The sequence below is a fragment of the Gobio gobio genome (genome assembly GCF_949357685.1).
Source record: "Gobio gobio genome assembly, chromosome: 11".
Taxonomy (NCBI): Eukaryota; Metazoa; Chordata; class Actinopteri; order Cypriniformes; family Gobionidae; genus Gobio; species Gobio gobio.
In genome coordinates, this window is record NC_137104.1 from 37,953,022 (window position 1) to 37,979,300 (window position 26,279).

At 40.5% G+C, this 26,279-nt stretch overlaps 2 protein-coding genes across 2 annotated transcripts in view; both read left to right on the forward strand.

Moving 5' to 3' along the window:
• LOC307133464 (fibrocystin-L-like) overlaps positions 1-2,120 on the forward strand; it is a gene marked incomplete at both ends in the record, with an annotated part of 46,838 nt that extends 44,718 nt beyond the window's left edge. The window contains 3 exons of the mRNA XM_079828548.1: positions 906-1,052; positions 1,664-1,817; positions 1,909-2,120. Coding sequence (XP_079684674.1) covers positions 906-1,052; positions 1,664-1,817; positions 1,909-2,120 — 513 coding nt within the window. The remainder of the gene's footprint in view (positions 1-905; positions 1,053-1,663; positions 1,818-1,908) is intronic.
• A 3,441-nt stretch (positions 2,121-5,561) lies between these two features.
• On the forward strand, positions 5,562-8,552 carry gdf6b (growth differentiation factor 6b). The gene is made up of 2 exons (XM_079828629.1): positions 5,562-6,006; positions 7,065-8,552. Exons 1-2 carry the CDS (start codon positions 5,646-5,648, stop codon positions 7,952-7,954), a joined length of 1,251 nt encoding a protein of 416 aa, XP_079684755.1. The 5' UTR covers positions 5,562-5,645; the 3' UTR covers positions 7,955-8,552.
• Positions 8,553-26,279: the final 17,727 nt, after the last annotated feature.

Consider the following 26,279-nt stretch of genomic DNA (forward strand, 5'->3'; position numbering starts at 1 on the left):
GCATGATATCCCACCCTCCCTTCAGAGTGCTCTCCAAAGCCACGCCTCCTTCAGAAGACATGAATGCATACGGCAGAGTCTGCAAAGTGTCACAAGATGAGAGATGGCATTAAATTACATAATACCATCTGACTGCTGCAGATTAATTTCGCCGTTTGATAGTGTTGACATAGAAACGCATAAATCCGAGTCTGAGGATGTGAACAGCTCCAGGTTGAACTTCACGGATTGCCATTTCGTAATTACAGTTATGATGGTTTCGGACCTAATGCAGTGATTGGACGAAAAAATTTTTGGTCCTGAGACATCCACAGAAGCTATATGTTCATGTTTTATTATTTAGACCACTTCTATTATTGATTGCTATCAGGATGTCAAAAGGATTTCAACAAGTATGACAAAAAGCATTTCTAAAAAAAAAGTTGCCTTCCCTATCTTTAAACAACCAATAGCATAATCACAAGACATGAACAGTATGAGTGAAAAAGATCACTTACTAACCTTATCTGTGAAATTATCTAATTTTACAACTGTCACCATGATAGATGACAACACCAGAACTCTTAAAACTACTGTAAAAAATTATGCTTTAAACAGCGTTACAGCTCAAATAATACACAAGAATACATAATACAACAGAATAATTACTATGTGCTTTCATAAAATTAAAAGCTTAACATTTCAGCTTTTAAATTCTTCAAAAATTGGCCTCATTTACTTCCATTGTAGGTGCCTCAATTTTAATGAACACTGTCACAAATGCTGTTCATTGAGCTTAACTTGTACAGAACCCTGAATATCCCTTTGAATTTTTTTTAATCAGATTAAGATCCAATAATAGTCGCTGTACTGTAAAGCACCGAACGTGCTTTTCTTTATTTGAACTGTAAATGTCTCTCTCTCAGGTGGCCACTCAGGAGGTGACCCGTGAAGACCAGCCGATGGAGACGGTCAAGACAGTATCATCCCTGGTGGTGGTGGTGCAGCCAGTGGCTGGATCTTCTCCCGGACCCCTCAGTGTGCAGCCCAGCATCATGGCTCTGGACGCAGCGGTGAGATTTCATTAAGAATATCTGATGCAAGTTTTCAGGGGCCGGTTGCACCAGCTGTACAATATACCAGTTTTGATATAAAGTGGCACTAAGTTACAACTTATGTTTCTGTGTTAAACTGATGTGTGTCATTTGTGCAGAGATTGCAGTGTTCTTAAATGTAATGAAAATATTATTAGACCTTTTTAATGCTCTTCCTCAGTTGATTTGTTGATGATTGTTGTTAGTAGTCTCTAATGATAACATTTTTGTGTGTTTATTGTCATAGGGTTATATGTTTAAAATATATCAAGTGCCCCCAACTTTGTTGTTTGTTTTTCTTTACCGCTCATATTTTAATATTCATTTGTCTGTATAATGAGTGTGTAGTAGGTCTGTGTTTTATTGGTTGTTGTCTTCCCTCTTCTTATCCTCTACACTCCCACTTTTCCACAGCTTTACACATCCATTTCTTGAGTCTTTTTCAAATCTTAGGTGTGATCAGTGATAAAACAGGGGTTTATGAACCTTTAAGAACTTATGAATGGCTGGGGCAACCCCAGTTGATTACTAGGAAACCACACTTGGTATCGAATAAGGAGAGCTTCTTTTTTGTGCATGTCTGTTTCCAGGGTGACTGTGTGTCCGTGGGTGTGACGACTCTAACCATGTCAGCTGTGCTCAAAGATGCTACAGGGAATCCAACAGCAGGACTTTACGGAAACACCACCATCCCGTTCAGTGGCTGCTGGGCCAATTACACTGACTTAGCCATCATTACAAGTGGTGGGTTGTCTTGATTTACATTTTTTGGGGTCACTGTCACTTGTTATTTTGAACATTTATGATAATTTCTCTCTCTGTCTCTCTTCTAAAGGTGTCAACTTGAAGTTGGCATTTACTCTGAATGAATGGAAGGCTGAGTCCAGATCTTTTACACTCAGATCACCTACAACGCCGTCTTCTGTAGTCGTCACTGAGGGCAATGGCTTCCCCAGCAACACTGACTCCAGCCCAGCTGTCTCATCAACATCTGTGTATCTGCTCATGCTGTTGAGTGGTTTACTCCTCCTGCTCAGGGGACTCTAGAACCAATGAAGAAGTGCACTCTCTCTCTCTCTCTCTCTCTCTCTCTCTCTCTCTCTCTCTCTCTCTCTCTCTCTCTCTCTCTCTCTCTCTCTCTCTCTCTCTCTCTCTCTCTCTCTCTCTCTCTCTCTATATATATGTTTTCCCAAATGATCTGTAAGCTACAACTATTAATTCTGAGACTGTAGAATAACAAAAACAACTGTTACTTGTAACAAAGGTTTTTTTATTTAAATCTATTCCCATTACTTTACTTTGGAATATTATACATTTATATGATTTCTTATATGCTCAATAAAATCAAGTTCTAACATACTACTTTTGTCTCTTTTCTGCATTAAATTCTTGCACTATAGACACCACATTTCCATTAAAGTCGACATTTCTTCCTTCTGTCATATATACGCATAAATTCAGGCAGGCTATAATAGAATCATGCTAATTATATAGGCTACATCGGCGTTCAGAGCTTTTATAAGCTGTTTGAACTGAACGGGCCAAGTATCTGCGCAATATGACTGAAGCAATTGTTTATTTTGCACGAGAGGTGCGAGAATCACCGTAGGCGCGTTCACCAGTGCGCTCCAAAAGTATGATGAGATTTCGTACACTGTAAAAAAAATCCCCGTAAAATTTACGGTAAAAAAGCGGCAGCTGTGGTTGCCAGAACTTTACCGTAAAAAATACGGCAGTAACGTTTTGGGTTTTTTAGGGACCGCACCATTTAATTTAAAGGTTTATAATGTAATAATTACGGTTAAAAAAAATAAATTATTTTACAGTTCAAAACCGTATAATTTAAAGGTTTATAATGTAATAATCACGGTTAAAAAAAAATATTTTATAGTTCAAAATATTCGTATAGTTTAAAGGTTTATATTGTAATGATTAAGTTTACACTGTAAACAATTTACAGTAAATAAAAACATATTTCATTAACTGAAATAATGTTAAATTACCAACCTATTGAAATACTAATATCTGTTATGTATCTTTGATATATACGGACAACCACCAATCACAGTGGAGATGGGAATCACATGATGAATCAAAGCCCATCACAAGCAGCTTTTAAGAGGACAATACTAATATATAGAAGGTGCTCAGTGTCATTCACACAAACACTAAACACTAGGGGTGTAACGATTCAAACACTAAAACACCATCATGGTAACACACGTGAGATTTAAAAAATGCAATAAACATTAATTTAACAACATCAGATGTAACCTAAAACCCTAATGTACATAACTGATTAGAAAAAACAAAGAAGAAACATAGTTATTGCAATGAAAATACATAAAATGTGAAGTGTCACGCAGGGAATTCTGGGAATGTCAATTTACGGGTTTTCACTGTAAATTACACAATGACTTGTTCTTTTTCACTTCCAAAAACTGTAAATTTAACGGTATTTTACTGTAAAATTAAATTAAATGTAAGGTAAGATCTATTACAGTTATTCACCGTATATAGTACGGAAACTTTCTGTTAACCAATTAACTGTTTTTCACCATAGCATTTTTACAGTAAAATACCGTTAAAATCACAATCATTTTTTACAGTGTAGAGCCGTTCTTATCGCGATGCGGATGATAAAATGTGCAACCCATTTGAATTCTATTGAGAACCACTTTAAAACGCTATGGAGAAAGACAGACGTTATCTAAAACAGACAGATAAACAACAACAACAAAACTGATGAAAAGAGGAGAAAACAGCATCATGCATGCACCAACATAAATTAGAAAGCTTTTTCATGACTACCTTTACTAATTCATCACGTTCTATTGTAGCCTATTTATTGTGGCACATTTTGAAAATGTATACAATTTATAATAGATAAGGGAAGATATATTTTCATTAAAGATTTCTTATTTTTTATTCAACTGTGGCATGTTGCATATAGTTTTTACATATGTAGGTTGCTATTTTTCATAACAAATGCTAGATAAAAAAGAAAGAAAAAAGTTAACATTGACTTAAGCATGGTAATGAGAAGCCACTAATATCTTAATTATATCCTTATTGTAACAAATGCTATACTCTGTATCCTAACGCTCAAAATGAATTGGTAGAGACAACTCAAATTAAGCAAATTAGTTCAAACAAATTTACTTTTATAAGTATTTAGAACTTTCTCTTTTGAGTTATCAAAACTGACACATTTTAAGTAATCTGCGTTGTTTCATTGTTTTGAGTTTTATGAACTTCTTTATTTTAATTTAGACTTAACTTAAATTTAAATTTAGATTTTAACTTAAATGTGCTGGGATTTCAATTTCCCAGCATACTGTATTTAGTAGTGTTTAATGTTTGTTATGCTAGTTTAGAAGAGTTAAGTTTTTTTTGTAGGGTTGCCATCATAGTGACGAGTGGAGCACAAGTGGAGCATAAGCTTAGTTTGAGAACAGATATATGTTAAGTGTATTATATAGCTGTTCTCATTCAGCAAGTGCTATGCTATGCTAATGCTACCGAAGCATTGTGTAACTGATTAGCAAGGTGGCATTTATTGAATTAGCAAGTTAAAGCGGGTCAAGTTTCCATTACAAAAATCTGAGATTGCAAGGACTTTTTTTATTTAAATGTATGAATTAACTTACTCAAATATTTCAAGTTCAGAGCAATTCAAATGTATGATTACAAAATGAAAATCATCTAGTTCTGCTTGCTTAAACTTTACATTTCTTACTGATTGATTGAGAAGACTTTGTAAACATGTAACTATTGCTTTATTGCAGTTATGAACCAACTTAGCATGTGTGGATGATGCCATAAAATATTATTTTGCAAAAACGAACAAACAAATAGCCTAATAAATAAACCTCACGATGAGGGAGCATGCCCCAAGACCCCGCTAAATGGTTCATACTTGACCCCAACGTTCAAACCAAAACTACGCCTTTGCAACCAAGAAAGAAAAACGCTTGACTGAATGCTGAACTTGCACAAAAAACATCTTGATCAGGAAATTTAAAAAAAATAATAAATAAATAAATATAAAAAACACGTTGCACCACCAGAGGGAGGTAAAGTCCACAGTGCTCAATCCTCACACTGACACCTGCAGAACTGAGGAAAAAACACAATCTGTCAATCACATTCATAATGAATTTAAAAGAAGCTAAGAAACTTTTTCTTTTCCAATCTTTGTTTCTCGTAGTCGACACAGCAGTTACATCCATTTTTAAATGTTATGCGGTACTTTTGGCTCTGATTATAAACCCTCTTAAATCAATCAATCAATCACATATATAAAACATTCATACTTAGACATGTTTTTCTGTTAAAATCACGCATGTTAAATGATGGGGACATGAAGGAGGACAGTAATATCTTAAAGCTGGGTAGGAGAGTCTTTAAGGCTTGTTTGGATTGAGTGGGAGCTAATAATGTCATGACGGTACTTAAGGAGGCTGTTCTTCAGAGGGAGCTGCTCTCAGTCTGCGCTACTCCACACACACATGTGATGTGTTCCTGTTTTTTCCAAGCAGGTCCTTCTGTTTTTTCTTGTGCATTTACAAGATGTGTGCTTGTGGAGCGTCTGGGATATTTTTGACTTTTACTTTCCTTTTGCATTTTCTGTGTGTTCACTCAATAAATCCTCTGTTTCCAAACGCATCCAAAGGGATGAAAGTGTCCAGGTCAGCTCCTGCTGATGGACACAGAAGAGCCAAACACGGCAAAAGCATATTGTCAGCACTATCACCGTTATCTGGAGACATACAGTCACAGCGGGCGATCAAGGATGCGATTGAACCTCATGATTACATGATCTCCATCTACAAGACTTTTTCCGCGGCTGAAAAACTGGGACTGAACGCGAGTTTTTTCCGCTCGTCAAAAGCCGCAAACACAATAACGAGTTTTGTGGACGAGGGCCAAGGTTAGTTGTTTGAATTGTTTTTAATCGGATAACTTTAGGTTTTATAAATGGCCTTTTGTCCAAATGTGTTTTCCCATTTTCAATGAGTGTCAGAACAATCACAGCACAGGTGCGTTAGCTATTTTGGCGAAAGAAAAATTAATAATCCTCCTGAATGTTAAATTAGCCTACTGGGAAAAAATACTGACAATGGGAATTGTAGCCTACTAATAAATGTTTTAGTAGTTTGTTTACTTTTGTTGAAATTCCATTATCATTCTTTTTTTCCTTGACAGAATAAAAACTTTCGTTTTACATTCTAAAAGTTTTCATACTAACAGAGAAAGAAAGCGAGGCACGATATATTAATTTGTACTTATTTATTAAGTGTTAAAATAAGTAATAGGCTACAGTATATTATGCAAATTTGTAGTTTTACTAGCTTTACTTTGGTTACACTTATATACCATATAGGTAACACTTTATTTTACAGTGTCATTGTTATTATGTTACATGTATATACCATAGTGATAACAGTAAATTATTCATAATTACATGCCTCAAACCAAAACCTAATCCTGCCTTAACCCTATAGTGAGTACATGTTGTTCAATAATATTACTCAGTACTTAAATATATAATTACAGTTTAACAATAACACCTTAAAATAAAGTTTAACCACCATGGATAACGTGGCATACATTGTAATTACTCAAATAAGTGAGTAATATTAATGAATGTAGGCTTAGAGTTACGGTCAGTGTTTGGTTTAGGGTTAGTAACTTGTAATTATGCATAATTTACTGTTATAACTATAGTAAGTACATGTAGTAACGTGCAATGCATCACCTTAAGTTATAATTAATAATAAATATAACTAATAAAAACAAAAAAATTTTATCTAACTTTTACAACTTTTTATTACAGCAAAGAAAGAAAGAAAGAAAAATACGTTTCAGTATAATTGGTTGACAATGTGTTCATCTGCATTCACACTTTTTCCTCTTTATGCCTCTCTAACTGACATTGTTAATAAATGTACAGCCACTGTCACTAAATATGCATGCTCTTTGTTCCAGATGACCTTTTGAACTCCCCACTGTGGAGACAGAAATACTTATTCGATGTATCGACCCTTTCTGAAAACGTGGAGCTCTTGGGTGCTGAACTGAGGATATACACAAAGATCTCCGGAACGTTCCGAGCATCAGAGACGGGCCCAGTGGAGATACAGCTGCTCTCCTGTCAGTCACACGCTGTGCTTGACTCCAAAACCTTGGATCTGGAGGATGCACATAAACCAAAATGGGAGGTTTTCGACGTATGGGAGACTTTTAAGGAACGTCAGCACCATTCACACGGGACCCGCTTCTGTTTGGAGCTCAAGGCGACACTAGATAATCCTGAGAGGGAAATCGACTTGCAATATCTTGGATTTCACAGACATGGCCGTCCGCAACTAAAAAAAGCCATACTGGTCGTTTTCACAAGGTCAAAAAAGAGACAAAGCATTTTCTACGAAAAGAGGGAGAAGATTAAACTGTGGGGTCTGGATAGTCCTGGGAAGGAAAAAGGGCCTCACTTGAAATCCCGACGGAGTAGACGGACAACTCTACCCAACCGCCATGGCAAGAGGCACGGCAAAAAATCCAAATCTAGGTGCAGCAAAAAACCTTTGCATGTGAATTTCAGGGAGCTGGGCTGGGACGATTGGATCATTGCTCCCTTAGACTATGAGGCGTATCACTGTGAGGGCATGTGTGACTTCCCTCTCCGATCTCACCTGGAGCCAACCAATCACGCCATTATACAAACTCTAATGAACTCTATGAACCCCAGCAACATGCCGCCCAGCTGCTGCGTCCCCTCCAAACTCAGTCCCATCAGCATCCTGTACATTGACGCAGGAAATAACGTTGTATACAAGCAGTATGAAGACATGGTGGTGGAGTCCTGCGGCTGCAGGTGATCGTGCTGTTCAAACTAATGAGGGAATGTAAATAAATCAGACCGTTGTGTAAATAAATGTCTGACTTTCTCACGTGCCTTCAACACTACTGGAAGCCTGAGCTGAAATTATATACTGTAATCACAGCTGTTGGCTAACACTTATCTGGAATTATGACTTTGGACTGGAATACAAGCACAAAAAGAGGAAGAACAAAGACAAAGCTTCCATATTTTACTGGTTATTCTGCTACTGTACATGAAAACATTACTCTTAGTTCCACTTTAATGGGCATTTTATACTTCAAATTGTTTGTGTGTGCAAGACAACTTCATTTATGCTTTAAATAGCTGTATTTTATGGATTGATATGTAAATTAATGATTTCTTTTCAAATTGTACAGGTACTAATTTTAATTTAAGTTATTATTCTCTTTAAGTGCTATCATTTATTCAGTAATAATATTTCACACATCTAATAAGCTATTTTAGTTATTGTATCTATCTATCTACCTCATCGTGTAAACTGTTACCGTGTAAATGTCTTCCTTTGAGGGATTAACATCAAGGGTCTGTAAATATTTCATAAAAGGTGTTAACCAATAAAATACCAAGAAAGGAAATATATTTCTTAAATATTTCTCCTTGAATAATGACTTTTTGGAATTACTTCTCATTAGCTACATAACTATTACATTGGATTACTATTAGATTATTAATAATAATACAAAAAGGGATTGTTTTAATATTTGAATATTTGTAATAATTGTGATACACCCAGGTCAGAATTATTGGCAATCTTGGTAAAAAGAAGGCTGCGAAAATAAATCTGCATTGTTTATCCTTTTGATCTTTTTTTTTTTTTAAAGGTAGCCAAGATAGCTGCTCTGTGATTTGTCCTATAATGCCTGATGAGTTTGGAGAACAACTGACAAGAGATCAGAGACCATTCCTCCAAACAGAATCTCTCCAGATCCTTCAGATTCCCAGATCCATGTTGGTGCTTCTTCTCTTCAGCTCACCCCACTCATTTTCTATAGGGGACTGTAATGGCCATGGCAGAACCTTCGTTTTGGGCTCAGTGACCCATTTTTGTGTGATTTTGATGTTTGTTGTTTTGGATCGTTGTCCTGATGGAAGATCCGACATTGGCCCATTCTAAGATTTCTAGCAGAGGCTGTCAAGTTTAGATTTTTTTTTATCTGTCGGTATTTGATAGAATCCATGATGCCATGTATTTGAACAAGATGTCCGGACCTCCAGCTAAAAAAATAGGATTATTACTTTAAAGATCCAGCAGTATACTTAAATCATACACATGGGGTACTTTTTAATTCCTGTAAGCACCAGACCCATCTGGTTTTGCTGCCAAAAAGCTTTTTTTGTTTTTGTTTTATCTGACCATAAAATCCGACCCGTTTGAAGTTCCAGTCGTGTCTGATAACTGAACATGCTGGAGTTTGTTTTTGGATGAGAGAAGAGGATTTTTCTTGAGATTTTCTTTGGATAAGAGCAGAGGAAACCCTCCTAACCTACTGTAGGGGCTGTTAGATATTTTTTAGGCTTTTCTGACCCCAAGACTTCTGGGTTTTTTTTCTGCAATTCTCCAGCTGTGATCCCTGGAGAGTCTTTGTCCACTCAAACTTTCCTCCTCGCTGTGCATTAAGACAATATAGACAGGCGTCCTTTTCTAGCTAGATTCTCAACATCTTTAGTTGACTGGACCTTCTTAATTATTGGAAATTTTCAATGCTTTAGCTATTTTCTTACAGCCACTTTCTATTTTGTGAAACTCAACAATCTTTTACTACACATCAGAACGATATTGTTTGGTTTTACTCATTGTGATGAATGATTAAGAGAATTTGGCCTTTGTGTTTCCTCATATTTATTCTCCTGTGAAAGTCATGCTAGACAATTTCATATTCCTAGTCACCTAGGTGTGCTAAAGATTGTAAATATGAATGGGAATTTCAATAATTGGCAATAATTGTGGCCAATATGTATAAGAGAAAAACATTTATTATTTCATGTATATTTCATGTGCATGTAAAGGCAGGCGTCCCAAATTTTTTGGCAATATAGTGTATTTAAGAGTGCCAATAATTCTGACCATGACTGTATAGCTACTGTTCAAAAGTTTGGGTCCAGTAAAATGCATCCACTAAAATATTAAGCAGTACAACTGTTTTCAACATTGGAAATAATAAATGTTTCTTAAGCACCAAATCAGCATGTTAGAGTAATTTCTGAAGGCTCACGTGACACAAAGCCTGGAGTAATGATGCTGAAAATTCAGCTTTGCTATCACAGGAATAAATTACATTTTAAAATATATGAAAATAGAAAACAGTTACTTTAAATTGATGAAAGTATGAAGAATTTAGTTATTATTTGAATTAATTGTGCTATATACATATATGTATATAATATGTATGCATTATATTCATCAGCATCAATCTGAGCCTTGAAAGCTGTGAATTTAGCATTAATGACTAATGTTTTTGTCAAAAAAGAATAACTTTTAGGGGTACAAGTGTACGTAGTACCGAAAAAAAGGAGACCTTTGTTTCTGGTCTACCCCAAAATGGGTGCATAAAAATACCTTCGGTGTGCATGTTAAGCACCTCTTATGGGTAGACCAGTTTTGTACTTTTGAAGCTAAGGGTATGGATATACACTATGCAATAATATTATGACCGGTAGATTTTTAACAGGAGTGCAGCTCTCTATTCTCATCTTTCTACACTAGTACTGGTCTGGTGTTACACAATGAGAACACTAACTGACAAGTGGGAAGGGAAAGAGTAATTCAAAACTGGGACTGCTCAAGAGAAATACCCGGCAGCCTGCTTTCATTTATGCCAACCCGAGATACAAAGATCCAAGTAATCTGTGTACCTTCCCTGTAAAGAGCTGAAGGGTGATAATTGCAGTGTTTAGTAAAGGTGAAAAAGGGGTCAACAGACACTCAGCACAACCTTCCCTGGGTGGGCTGTGTGTTTGCGTGAATAGAGAAGAACACGTACACACACACACATACACACACCGAGACAAACTCACATCTATTGGTAAACGGAGAACAGTTGAACGGCTCTGACCCCGGTACCAAAGTTGCATTCATTCTCTGTCTGGGAAAAGACAATGACAGAAACCAAGGATGCTAACTTAAGATTAGGCTTGCTTTTAGTCAGAGGTCAAAGGTCAAGCATCTCTTTGTCTCTCGCCACTGTGTGCGTTTAACACATCCAGTAAAGAGAGAGGAAGCAATCAACGCGGCAGAACAAGGGAAAGGAATGTGCGTGATGCTATTACACCAGTTCTCTGTCTCTCTGACACATTGTCAGTCCCGCTCGCCCATAAAACACATGAAGATATAATACACACTGTGCCATGCAGCTGCTGGACAACAATGGACTGGAATGTTGTGTGTCTCTAAAGGACATCTGTGGATGGATCGCATGCGGCGATTCAGTGATGAAACAGGGAATGTTATCAGGCCACATTCTACCCTCTATTAATCAGCATGTTTTTAGTACAGTCGTAAAAGGATACCAGCTTACAAGGAACGCTACCAGAACAGGTCATGTAAATGTCAAGAAAATTTTTTAGAACATTCTTATAACATTTATAATGTTCTCATGATGTTGAAAGAAACAATCTTAGAACAACGTTCTTGGAACATTTTGTTTATGTTTTTACTTGATGAGTGTTCTTATAACGTTGAGAGAATGTTCAGAACTATACGATGATATTTGTACTTGATGAATGTTACCATTTAACTTCTTGGAATATTACAAGAAACATTCAAAGAATGTTATACTGCAAATAATAATGAGGTTAGGTGAATGTTGTGCTCCTTGTACCCTTTTAATAATGTTACAAGAAAACTGGGCATTTGTCATTTTCTAGCTTCAAACCAATACTTTTTTCTCAGTGCAATCTTATTATTAATTGTAGGTATTCATACATGAAGTGAGGTTCTAGCACACATACATTTGCATATGTTTGCCCATACACTGAAACACGCATTATTAACTGACAGCATTTATTGTGTTGTCCCCCTTTTGCTGCCAAAACAGTCCTGACCCGTCAAGGCATGGGCTCCACGAGACCCCTGAAGGTGTGCTGTGGTATCTGGCACCAAGATGTTAGCAGCAGAACCTTTAAGTCATGTAAGTTGCCTCCATGGATCGGACTTGTTTGTTCAGCACATCCCACAGATGCTGAGAATTGGATTGAGATCTGGGGAATTTGGAGGCCAAGTCAACATCTCAAACTCATTGTGCTCCTCAAACACTAACTGAGCATTTTTGCTTTGTGGCAGGGCACATTATCCTGCCGAAAGATGCCACAGCCACCAGGGAATACCGTTTCCATGAAAGGGTGTACATGGTCTGCATCAGTGCTTAAGTAGATGGTACATGTCAAAGTAACATCCACATGGATGGCAGGACCCAAAGTTTCCTAGCAGAACACTGCCCAAATTATCACACTGCCTCTGCCGGCTTGCCTTCTTCCCTTAGTGATGTAAAAGTAAACGTGATTCATCACACCAGGCCACCTTCTTCCATTGCTCCATGGTCCAGTTCTGATGCTCACTTTTGGCACTTTCGGCAGTGGACAGGGGTCAGCATGGGCACTCGGAATGGTCTGCGGATATGCAGCCCCATACGCAACAAACTGCGATGCACTGGGTATTCCTTTCTATCAGAATCAGCATTAACTCATTGGGCAATTTGAGCTACAGCTCGTCTGTTTGATCGGACCACACGGGCCAGCCTTCGCTCCCCACGTGCATCACTGAGCCTTGGCCGCCCATGACCTTGTCGCCGGTTCACCACTGTTCCTTCCTTGGAGCACTTTTGATAGAGACTGACCACTGCAGACCGGGAACACCCCACAAGAGCTCTGACCCAGTTGTAGCCATCAAAATTTGTCCCTTTTCAAACTCGCTCGAATCCGTACGCTTGCCCATTTTCCTGCTTCTAGCACAACAACTTGTTCACTTGCCAATATATCCCACCCACTAACAGGTGCTGTGATGAAGAGATAATCAGTGTTATGTATTCACTTCACCTGTCAGTGGTCATTATGTTATGCCTGATCGGTGTATATAATAATAATAATAATAATAATAATAATAATAATAATAATAATAATAATAATAATAATAATAATAATAATAACATAATAAAACTTATATTCAGTAAAGAGCCATTAAATTAATCAAAAATGTCAGTAACAACACTTATATTTTAAAATAATTATATTTCAAATAAATGCTGTTCTTTTAAACTTTCTAAAAGAATGGAATAATGATTCCTGAAAATACAGCTTTGTCATCACTCATCACAGGATTTAATTAATATATTAAACAATATCAATACTAATGAGATCAGGAGGGGTCTTTTCCATACAACACATATAGTGAAAGGGCTGTCAAACAAAAAGGACCTTAAGCGGCATCTTTAGAATTTTGTGTTTGAACTTCCGTTTTTGCGGTAGCTCTGTATATTTATGGCATCGCTGTCGACAAGTAATTTGCAGGGGAAGTTAGAGTTAACAAAAGATATTATGAGCATTGTAATGTTTAAAGCGGATGTCATAACATAAATGCCAGAAAACCAAGAAGATTTTAAAACGAGCACTTCATTCATAAAGATCTTACTTTCATGCTGTGGAAATACAGAGCGCAGTGCTGAAAAGAGGCGGGCTACATAAGGTCTATCCATAATATCATGTACACTTATTCAAACATGCCATGTTAAGACATGACACGCCAGCTTTGACATCTATGACACCAAATGGAATATCTCATAACCAATCACTTTAAATTTGAATACGTAAAAGCGTAATTTGCTGGATAACTAAAAATGCTAAAACTGATCTGATTCTGTTAAACTCATAGTGTCATTGATTAGATAAGCTTAACCAGTGACACAGATACTGCGACTGCTTTGTTTGTCAAGACAGTTTGCAGTGATTTAGTCCTTTGTCTTGTGTGTTTGCGGAGACGCCATTTTGACAAAGAGTCAAATGTTAGCGACCTACAAGTCAACTGAATGGATGGGGAGCTGAGAAAAGACATTTGTAAAGTCAACATCAGAAAGGAAAGTGGAATGGTGAGTTTAGATGGTCGGGCAACACTAAAAGAATGGAAGGCAATAGGTTAATCTGCTCTACTTAGCCTCTGTACACAAACGACTAGTGAAGGATTAGCTTGGTTAACCTAATGCACATTCATCAGATATGTTAGCAAACTGTCAGGTGATCTTGTATAATGTCATTCAAATGTGCATTTGATTATAATAGACCCTTTTCACATTTCCGGGTTTCTCCGAGCGGAAGTCGTCATAGTTGGGAATGAGAGTATACATTTAATATATTTTTTGTGTGCCCATTTACTCAAATAGCAAAAGAAAAACTCCACAATAGTGATTTCACAACTTTCAACAAAAAAGGGGAAAACATAGAGTGAGATTGATAACGGCAGTGAAAAGAGAGAAAGATGTACATTTTTACCATCACTTCAGACGTTGTATTAGAAACACCCTCACAACAGCGGTAACTTGTTTCTGGTAATTTGATGCAAAAGTAAGTATATAATACAAAGTTATCAGTGTTATAAATGTACATACATAAAAAAAAAAGTGAAAATCCCAAAACTTTGCAGGATTTATGATATTGATGACCATTAAAACGCGTCATCACAGTCTGTGAAAAGGGTCTATGTCAGTGCGCAACATGAGCTAATTTTAAGGGTAACACTTTAGAATAATAGTCCATCATTAATAAGTAACTATGCAGGAAGTAATGCAGGACTAGTACAACATTAACAATTCAGCTAATACTATTAACTAATATAGAAACAAGCTGAACTAATCAGTAAGTAATATTGAATTTAGGAGACAGTTCCTTGTTGAGTAATCAATAATTACTGAATGAGATTAGCCATTAAATGATTAAATGGAGTTAACTGAGGTTTGGGAGTGGGGCCATGCCTCAACTAATCACCGGACTTCTCAAAACCGTCTTATATCGGGCCGCCCCTTCCCCTCCCTCTCTCATCCATTCAACCATATTTACCATCACCTGTTCTCTTCCCTTCCAGGTTGTATCAGGAGGTCCTAATCACTCGGCCAACATTTAACTGAGATGATGCCTCCACTCTGAGTCACACGACCGCCAACATCAGACGCCCAGATCAGCCTTCTTCTTCCCTTTCATCCTCTCCCTTTTCATCCCAAACTTCTTCAATACATAATTCTCCAACATTCATGGTTGTGGCGTGGTCCTTGCTTGTGAACTATTAACTAATTATAAAGAACATTATTGTGTGTCTGAGACCTAATCAGACATTTTTTACTCTGAATAAAGTCATGAAATGCATCACTAATTACTCAGGTGTTACCTAGTCACTCTGCAGGAACTACTCCCGATCTGGACCATTATTTTAAAGCGAAAAAGCTGTTTTTTCCACTTTAAAATAATGGTCCAGATCACTAGTAGTCTTTGAAGAGTGACTAGGTACTTGAGTAATTAGTGAAAAATATTAAGCAGCTGTTTTCATCATTGATAATAATAATGTTTATTGAGCACCAAATCAGCATATTAGAATGATTTCTGAAAGATAATGTGACTGCAGACTGGAGTAATGGCGGCTAACAATTAAGCAATCACAACGTTACAGTTTTTACTTATTGCTGCATTCTTGGCATTATGGTGCTTGTGTAAAAAAAACATAATGCCATTTAAATGAGGTGTGAAGGTGCTTGAGTTGGCCTACACAACATTTACACATTCAACATTCAACAGTCACAAATGATTCTCAGCAAGGTTCTGTATAGGTCACCACCGACCCAACAGCTTTGCACCATCATAAAGGGATAAAGCGATGTGGGGATGTGCAGATGTTTGAAATAGGTAGCGCTCAGGAACATATGGCTTTGGTTGAGGCTACTGCGGTGCTTCGCATACTGGGTTTAGTTAGATGTGGATTAGGCTACTTAGCGGAGGACTCCGAGTCAATGCTAGACAGGTCTGACCCCGGCTCATGTGTTTTGACTGAATGATAATCAGACCTCTGGACTTCTTTTACACATTAGAAGCAGAGTTGATATGACAGGGGCTGCAGTGTTCCTTTACAGTGGTTCGGTGGAGAAAATGTGAAACAGATGAGGGGAGTCTACAGTGAGGCTTTCTCTCGCCCTTAATTAAAAGTGCCTGTCGAGGACGTTTGCAGAGAGTTCGGCTCCCAGATCATTGTGGCATTTGCACATCAAAAGGAAATGACACTGGACACAGGTTACCCATTAGCAGAAGAGTTTTATACAAAGATCACAGGCTTTCATTTGGCAGTAATGACCTACAGATTGTCTATCCCTAAACGTCCTTCACCTTGTCACAACAAGGCCCAATTGCAGGTAAAACAGCAGGTTAACCAACTCAAAGTCCTTTTATCCAACAGTAAGACCTCTCTGTGATGTCATGGCTGGTGAGCATAGTTTGGTAATGGCAATTCTTAGTATACTTGACACAGACTCCCGGAACATTTAACAATATTTGATGCATTTGATCCAAATGCAAGTGTTTTTTCCCATATGATTCGGTCAATATACATACTCAGCAAAGCAAATGTAACGTTATTCTTTCTTAAAGGCTGATTTTAATGAGTTGCATAGAGTCCAGCAAAAAAGAAAAAGAGGACTAGTGAGTCACTGGCTCTGTTCAGAATGGAATACTAGCCTACTACTTGTTGAAACTATGCGGTATGCCCAACTTTTTTAATACTTTTATGAAAAATTTGAATTATTCAATGACTGAGTATTGGAAATATTGCAATTTAGCATTGTAATTTAAATTTGTTTAGAAATGTCAATAGGTAAAACTGATTGTTGTTAAAGAATCTAAAGTACTTTTGCTTCTTTGCTTCGTTTAATGTAAAATGGAAGGTCTAGATTTATATTTGCATGTACACAGTGTATATACATTATATATTAGACTACTGTTCAAAAGTTTGGGGTCAGTAAGATTGAATGTTTTTAAAAGACATTAATACTTTTATTCAGCAAGGATGCATTGAATTGATCAAAATAGAGTAATTTAGTGACCGATGTATATAATACAAAAAAGACTTGTATTTCAGATAAATGGTGAAACGTGAAAAAATCAATCACAGTTTGCACAAAAACATTAAGCATTCAACATAATAATAAGAAATGTTTCTTGAGCATGAAATCATCAAATGAGTGATTTCTGATGGATTGTGTGGTACTAGACTGCTGAAAATTCAGGAATAAATGACACTGTAAAATATACAATACTGTTTTTACAATTTTGATCAAATAAATACAGTCATAAGACTTCTTTCAAAAACATGTGAAAATTCTTTCCGACCCCAAACTTATTAACGGTTAGTATTCCAAATATAGCCAAAGTCGACTAGGTCATCCAAGAATTAAGTTTGTTCCAGTTTCTTGCACACTAAAGTGACATTTAAAAAAAAATGCTACAGGAGACTTTAAAGGCTGTATTAGCATCTATACGCACTATTATAATATCCTTTGATCACAAAACAAACCTTCAAGATGTTAGCATGAATTACATGCCACGAAAGTAAAACGGAACTTTATGGTCAATAAAAATCAGCAAAGTGTTCATTGATTGTGAAACCCTCAGTCCTCTGGAGGAAACCCAAAACCTGTCCCGCTCTGCTGGGCCAGTCTAGTGTCTGAATCCAGGAGGAAAAGGAAATGTGTTATGACATGAACAGGGTGGAAAAGGAAGTGTTTTTGCATTGAATTAAATAGGGGGAGGGGTTTTCAGAAGTTTGATTTACCTACACACACAAAGATCCATATGTACACACGGTACATATAGACAGACATACACTTGCCCGCATAACTACAGACTAAAATTCTGTAAAACCTGCTTTGTCAGGGACTCTCTTAATTCCAGGTGTGGAATTTCAACAAAAAAATTCCAGTAAGTGACAGGGTACTATTTTCTAAAGGATGTTCTTTTTTAGAAGCCACAAGCCTCTTTAGTAATATAAATCATATGTTACTTATCAGCGTAATGGGTAACAGCCTCCTCTGATACTGCCTGAGTATCTCTGGCCATCTTATCTATAAAATACACTGATAAAAAAAGAGCAGATTTCAACATCTTGATAGAACTTGAAGAACACATGAAAAACATGCTTCCAATTACAGCTTGCAAACTGCCTCGAGGAAGACATTAGTAAGGAAGTGTACAAAGGATATGATAAAAAGTACTTTAACATCTTGAACTTGGAAATCTTGGATAAAACATCTAAGCAAAAAATAATATGGTTTCAAACAGATAAAGATTGAAGAATGGAACTTGTGGGATATTTTACATGCCACCCTCTGTTTTAAATCACATTCTGATTGTATGACTTAGATATCGATTTATTTAAGAATGCAGCTTGAACTAAACCGTTCCTTACCCTGGAGAATGCTGGGAAACATTTATTTATAGTTGCTTCAGTTACTTGTTACTAGGTTACTGAAGAAAGTTATCGAGAGGCCACAGACTGAGAATAGCTTCTTTCTTTCCATTAAAATGCATAGGCTATTAGTTGTCCACATTCAAGAAAATATTTGATTTGGATTAAATAACTAGTTCACCAAAAAAATATGTGAGGAACACGTCATTTCTTGCGAGGAATACAAGGTGAATTGATTAATAACATGCTGGTATAAATGTGGAATTTTTAATGTAATTGAATAAGAAATGGGGCTGTCAAGCGTCAAAATGACAAAAAAACTAACCAAAAAAAACATAGAAGTGGTAGCTCTTGCACTATATTCCAAGTCTTCTGAAGCGTTTATAAGAACAGACTGAAATTTAAGTCATTATACAATGAAAATATTGACTTGACACATTCAAGAGATTAGCAGCTATGTCTAATTCATGAACGGATTGTTGTTTTGAGTCAGATCTTTTAAATTCATTGGTTGAATGATTTCTTCCTGAATCCAACTGATCCTGTTCTTCGGTTCAACCCTCAGACTCAAAGATCAGTCAAAGTAACAGTCCTCTGCGAAGACGATTATCAGTAAATAACTTAAATTTTAGACCATTCATCACACAAAGTTACCATATGGCTTTAGAAGAATTGGAATATAGCACACAAGCCATATGAACCTCTTTTATGATGCTAATATAGTTAGTGTTGTCAAAAATATCGATATTTAGACGCATATCAATACGGAAATATCTGAAAGTGAAGTGAAGTGACGTGTGGCCAAGTATGGTGACCCATAATTAGAATTTGTGCTCTGCATTCAACCCATCTAAGTGCATACACACAGTAGTGAACACACACACCCGGAGCAGTGGGCAGCCATATTGCTACGGTGCCCAGGGAGCAGTTGGGTGCCTTGCTCAAGGGTCTCACCTCAGTCGTGGTTTTGAGGGTGGAGGAGGGCGCTGGTTATTCTCTCCCCCCACCGACAAATCCTGCCTTACCTGAGACTCGAACCCGCAACCTTCCGGTTACAAGTTCGACTCTCTAACCATTAGGCCACGACTGCCCCAAAGGGTTCCAAAAACACCTTTTGTGTCATAAAGATACAACGAAACCCGTGTTTGAATCCGCCTTTTTCTGGTCACATATCAGATAAGAAAGGGATTTATTTTCAATAAAAATTAAGAAAAGATTTGAAAAGTGGAAACAAAGTTTCTAACGTGTGTTTAATAATAAAGTGTTTAGGTTTAGGGGTAGGTGAAGGGGGAGGGGGAGGGCTTTATTGTAAGTAAATAAGGCGGCATCCATTTAAAGGTCCCATGGCATGGCATTTTTCTATTATTTTATAATGTTTCCTGAGGTGTACTTATATTGTTAGTATGACTTTTACATCATAAAATGTCATAATTTAGAAATAAAAGGCATTTTTTCCTATACTGATGTTTGCCCTGTGGCTGAATGCCCTGCTTCAAGTAAAAACGCCCACTGTTGTGATTGGCTGACATCTTTGCATTTTAAATGAGCGGAGGGGGCGTGGTTTAACGAGGTCTACGAGGCACGAGCAGGCACAAGCTGCTGCCAGAGAGAAGGATGGACCTGAGTTCACTTCACATCAGTTCTCAGCATGTCTGAACTGTTGTAGTTACAGCATATACTTCAGGTTATTAGTCTATTTCTAGTCGGAGGGACTGTCACTCATGTCAGAAAGTTAGTAACTTTAGTAAATTATGGATCAGCGCTGACTGGAGAGGCGAACCGTTTAGAACGATTCAGTCCGATTTGGTGAACTGATTCGGTTCACTAAAAAGAACTGGTTCAAAAGAAAGATCGTTCGCGAACCGGACATCACTAATGTACCAGAGATGGAGCTCAGCGATTGCTAACAAAGTTATTTATAGTAACTACTGAGTTATGAGAGCGCTGTCAGTCAGCGCGAGTTTATTGTGTTTGTATCTGAGAGTTCTGAATAAACACGAGTCCCAGTCACACCGAGTCCGTCTTCATCATTATTATCAACTTTGTAACACATGCAAAGTACCATTACAGCTGTCGAGATGAACGAATTAAAAGTAAGTGTTGATAATAGCATTATTTTAAAATAAAATAAAAGCGTCAGTGACGCGCGTTGAGTACACAGCGCAAACAAAGACACAACAGCAGTAATCGAATGTAATCCAGTTTATTGTGGGGCTAGCTGGCTAGCCCGGATATGCTCACGCTTACCCCCCGTCTGCTTAATCTCACGCCGCGTTTGGTGCCTACGCTGTGGGCCAGATGCAGTACTGGGGGTCGGGGATGTTGAAGGCCACCGGCCAGTGCCCGAGCTTCGGCGTGTGTGAGGTTTATCTCTAAAGAGATGTGATGTTGAGCAGAATCTTATGACTGTATGCACATTTTAGAACCGATAGACGCGACGAGGACGTACAAAAACACTGACTCACAAGATAGAAAACACGAAAACACCGTTCTGTCTGGAGAGAGAGAAGCCGCATTGTGTGCACGAATAATAAATAATTAGCTACACATCAGAAATCACTGATCACAGATCAGAAGGAACTGAAAAAAGACTTCTGTTTTCATTTGTACATCCAAACACTGAGAAGCTGCCAGCGTTCACTCGTTCACAACCCATGATCTCCATCTCTCGAGCGTTTGCATGGGCGTGGCAGATTCTCTGGGCGGATGAAAGGGAGGTAACCGTTCCTGCTTGGACGTCAAACCAGGAGACTTCAGGATTGGCTCATCTGGCCTGTCATTTTCTCAAAGGCAGAGAAAGACAGCCAGAACTCGGGTTTACACCGATCAACATTTCTATCCACTTGGGGACAATATTCAGGCTAGGGGAACTCATATTAATGTTGAAAAACCTCATAAAATGAAAATTTCATGCCATGGGACCTTTAATAATTTTCATACTAATCATTTACACTGTTATTATTGCATAGCCTACTGTGTAATGTACCACAATACCGAGGTGCAAATAGTATCTGCCACTATTTATAAATACTTATTTATAAATAAGTGTACTTTTTACACTTATTGCAAATAAAATACTGCTATTTTTACATAGTGAATTTATAGAATATATTGCTGGTTAAACTTGCTGTTTAGTGTAAATAACATATATCGCTAAGAAAATATGCTTTTTTTACTCCGTATATAGAATCTAGTTGCTATTTACACTTAGTGTAAATAGCATCTATTGATATTTGCACTTATAGCCGCTTCCTTACTTTAATTAATGTAGTATTTTCTTTCCTGAATATACTGTTAGACCCACCTGAAAAACTTAAAATTGTGTTTATTTAATGACTCTTGTTTTTACTTTATTACTTACTTTTTTCTTGTCCTTTTTTTTGTTTTGTTTTTTTATTTAGTCCAAATATTCAAATAAGGCCTCCCTGTGCTATATGTGTAGCTATAAGATATTGCAACAAAATTACCCAAATTATCAAAAACATTAAGCGATCATAATGTTTTTTTTCTGTATGGCAGTATATATGTCAGTTCCCTTTCGAAAGGGAACTCGCGCTGCGTCAGCTTCGACGCTACGGGGAACGCCTCCAGCGTGACTGGTGCCTGAAATCACATTGAATCAAGTCAGTCCTATTGACCGGCGACAGCCTATGATGTCATCAAGGTGCGACCAGGAAGTATATAAGGGCGCCTTGCCAACATGACAGCATCTTTTCGTCTTCAGGGACTGTTTTGCCTGTCTTCACGTGAAACGTCTACAAGGAGGATAACAATGAAGTGTGCTGAGAACGCCACTTCTGCAGGTGTGTTTTGAATGTGTATCTTGCGCTTTGGATACACACACACTTTGCGTTTACTGTCTGGGAGAAGAGCATACATGAGAGGTTTGCGAACCTCTTGTGAAAGTACTTGTGAAAGTATTTGTGAGCGTTGTCCTCTGGAAACGCTCCGCTCTCGGTGGGACCTCTTCTCGAGAGGAGAGGTTTCAGCATCTGGGAACGGCCACGCTCGAGCTGAGGCTGAGCGGCGTCCAAATACCAAAAGCGCTTCCCAGATGGATCGGGCTCGTCGCTTGGAGACAGTTATGGCTCTTGAGGACGATCCAGATCGCGAGAGGCGGACCTCGGAGGAAGGAGCTGGATTTATGTTCCTCCTCCTCGTCTGCTGCTCTTCCACTCAAGCAGAGGATGGGTGAGTCAGTTAAAAATGCTGAAGCTTTTCTTACCATCCTGTCCCATGTACGGGAGTTGCTGGAAGTCATGGAACGCGCTGCGGGTAGACTGCAGCTGCCTTTGCGGTGCGTGAGGAGAAAGGCTGAGCGTCCAAACAGTTCGGACGATCGGTTTCTCTCCGCCCATGACCTCCCAACTCCTGGGAGTCTTCCATTCCTTCCAGATCTCCATCAGCAGATCTCGAGGGAATGGAAGAAACCTTACTCAGCCCCGCATCTGTCGACATCGGCGAGCTAGATGTCGCTGATGTCTAGGGACTGCCTGGCTGGGTGTGTGTCGATGCCGCCCGTGGACGAGATGTTATGTTAATCTCGCCTTTGGGCGGCCGGCGACACTGTGGCTCCCACCCTGCCGGTCTAAACGCTGAATGGCAGGGCGTACATGTCAGTGGGTCGCGCTGCAGCGGCTTTGCACACCACAGCTGTGTTGCAGGCTGTGTTGCAGGCAGACCTGCTGAGGGACCTCGATCAGGGGGGAGGGACCCCCTGAGGCGGTAGTCGAGTCGCGCCGGACCGCGGTTTTCGCTCTCCGGGCCACCGTACAGATAGCGCCGATGGCGGCGAGGGTGGCCACGGAGAGACATCTGTGGTTAAACCGTTTGGACATCGGGGAGAAGGAAAAAATCCTTTCTCCCTGATGCCCCGGTTTCGCCATCTGAACTTTTCGGCACCTCCGTAGAGGCGGTGGTGGGGAGGTTCGGAGAGGCGAAGGCGCGCTCGGCGGCATTCAGATGCATTCCGCTGAGGTCCGGGACCGCGCCCAGGCAGTCGGGTGTCCCCGGCCCGTCCCAGTCTGAGGGCTGGAGACGGGAATAGCGAGCCAACGTCGCCTCTCGAGCGCCCCGCCGCGGAGGACTGGGGCGCAGGGGAGGCGGGACACCCGCGACAGGAAGAGGAAGAAAGCCGGGGCTGGTAACCGGAACCAGCGCAGGCAGCAGACTCCACCCCCCGAGGAGCGCGGAGATGAACGCTGCCTTTTTTCCCTTCCTCTGGTTTTTCCCCCGGGCGCTTTTACATCAGGCCGGTGGCCTATGATGAGCAGAAAATGTAAGATTCTGCCGGCTCGCCTGGCTTGTTTGGTGAAAGCGCCCCCCTCAGGATGGCGGGCGGATACTAGCCTTATGGCTGGCTGGAAGCACCGCTGGGAGCGATCGGTGAGTCCCCCTCTCTGAGGGTGAAACATTTTCAAAACTATGTTTTTCAGAACTCCTATACCTTCGCTCGCCTGAGAGGTTTTCTGGGGAAATTTGGATCGCCGCTGGATCTTCGCAGGGCCTGCAGCTCCCCGTGAGTAAGCTAAGAACGATCTTCTTTGCAACATTATGATGGTTGTGTGTGAATACTTCACTTTCTGCTAGAGAGTTTGCTGCCTCTCCGTGCTATATTTTTTCCCCATTGTTTGGGTAACTGAATCGCGCTCTCGCCTGAGGGCTTGTAGTGTAAGGGGCGAGCTGTGTTTTTCCTAGCGTAAAGTGAAAAGTAGCTGAAGACCGGGTACGCGCTAATGCACGAGCTGTAGTGAGATCTGCGCCCAGCTCTGCGGGGCTTTGGGAAAGGGGTTTTTTTTTTTGGGCCTCATTGTGTAATATTAGAGGTGATAATATTTCTTTCCCGGGCCCTGAGTAGATCTAGTGCGGACCTATGTCGCACCACTTGGCCTAGGCTTTGTCAAGAATGGGCGCGTCCCCTTTTTAATAAAGATGTTCGCCCCTGGCCTGTCTTTTTAATTAAGAACATGGTCTTGTTTATGCATCCTTGTTTCAGCCTCCTCTATTACAGAGTCGTCCGGCCAAGGCCCGCCCCCTTCTCTGCGTTCTGGGGTCACGTGTAATGCAGACGAGGATGTTGCAGGAGACAGCGACTTTGCCAGTGGTCGTGGGGTGGAATTAAGCGTCTTTCGCCGGTTTGCGACTAGACTTTATCTGCTGTTTCCGCCTTTCGGAGCTTGGTGGCCGCCATCTGCTGGCGGCCCCCGGCCTCTTCCTGGAGGATGGTACGGCCGGTGGATTTCACATTTCTGTGATACTGTTCCCTTGCTTTATGTCTCTGCTTCACCTCCTTTAGGGCCCGGGTAGAGCAGAACATCGGATAATCCTTCTGTCTGTACGGTTCTGGTCGGATGCTCCCCTGAGGCCCGAGCATTGCCAATGGCTGACGCCCTCGCAATCAAGGTTGGCCGCTGCATGGAAAGAAAGACAGCCGCCCCGATGCTGGTGACGTAAGTTGTACTCCCCTCGCTTTAGAGGGTCTTTGCTGAGCACTTCTGCTGAGTACACTGCTGTTGGCAATGTGATTAGGTCCATGTTTGTAGGCACTGCCCAAGAGACTGCGCCGTCCTGGGGGCCCTAGGACACGGCGAAGCAGGTTGTCCCTAGCTGCCTCTGGGATGGAGCCAGCCCCAGGTGCGGGCATAGGAGCCAGCTGGCTCTGAGTGGCCAGCTTGGACGGTCTGGGCAGTTGGACTTCAGGACAGGTAGTAGGCGTTAACCGGCCTCCTTGCAGGAAAGTCCCGACACTATGGCCCACGAGTGGGCCTCGGAGGCTCTTCTCCACTGGTGTCGACGTCAGCAGTGACCCGTTATTGGCCCTGGGGATGAGTCCCCAGGTGTTAACTGGATTTCCAGGCCTTCGTCAGCAGCAGACAGCTGCCGTCAGCCCAGGTAGCAGCAGCCAGCCTTCTTAAAGTCTCGGCAGGATCCTTGGAATCTGCAGACCCCCTATTCGGGGGGGTAGGTCCTGCCAGGCCTCCCTGAGGGGTAGGCTCCCAGTCTGGGTTACCTTCGCTCAGGAGTTAGGCCCTGTCTGGCCTCCCTGAGAGCCTGCTGTGGTCAGCAGGCACCGCCTGGTCTCCCCCGAGGGGGCACCATAGGCATTAAGTCCCTCGACGGCTGGTACGAGCTGCTAAATAGGTGGTAGGCGCTACTGGGCCTCCCTATGGGCCTGCTGTGGGGTAAGCAGGCCCACTTGACCTCCTCTGCGGATGGCGTTCCTGGGCCCCAGTCACTGGATGGCTAGCACGAGTGTTAGTAGGTAGTAGGCCTCATCCGGCCTCCCTGAGTGACCTCCCTGGAGGCAAACTCCCGGTTCCCAGCCACTGTGGCGGTGAGCATGAAGTGCTATGAGTAGCACCTTCTGTTATCAGGTGGTAGGCATGGTGGCCTCCCTGACGATGAGCTCACGGTTCCCGGTCGCTGTGGTAATGAGCATGGAGCGCTATGGATAAGCACATTCTGCCGTTGGTTGGTAGGCTCTGTGGCCTCCCTGACGACGAGCTCTCGGTTCCCGGTCGCCGTGGCAATGAGCATGGAATGCTACGAGTAGCATGTCCTGCTATCAGTTGGTAGGCACGGTTGCCTCCCTGAGGGCGAGCTCCCGGCTTCCGGTCGACTATGGCAATGAGCGTGAAGTGCTACGAGTAGCATGCTCCGCTATCGGGTTGGTAGGCATTATGGCCTCCCTGAGAGCAAGCTCCCGGTTCCCAGTCACTGTGGCAATGAGCGTGAAGTGCTACGAGTAGCACGTTTTGCTTTCAGTTGGTAGGCACGGTTGCCTCCCTGAAAGAGAGCTCCCGATTCTCAGGCGCTGAGACGACTAGCGAAACAAAACGCTAGGCGTGGCGTGCTCTGCTATCAGGTGGTAGGC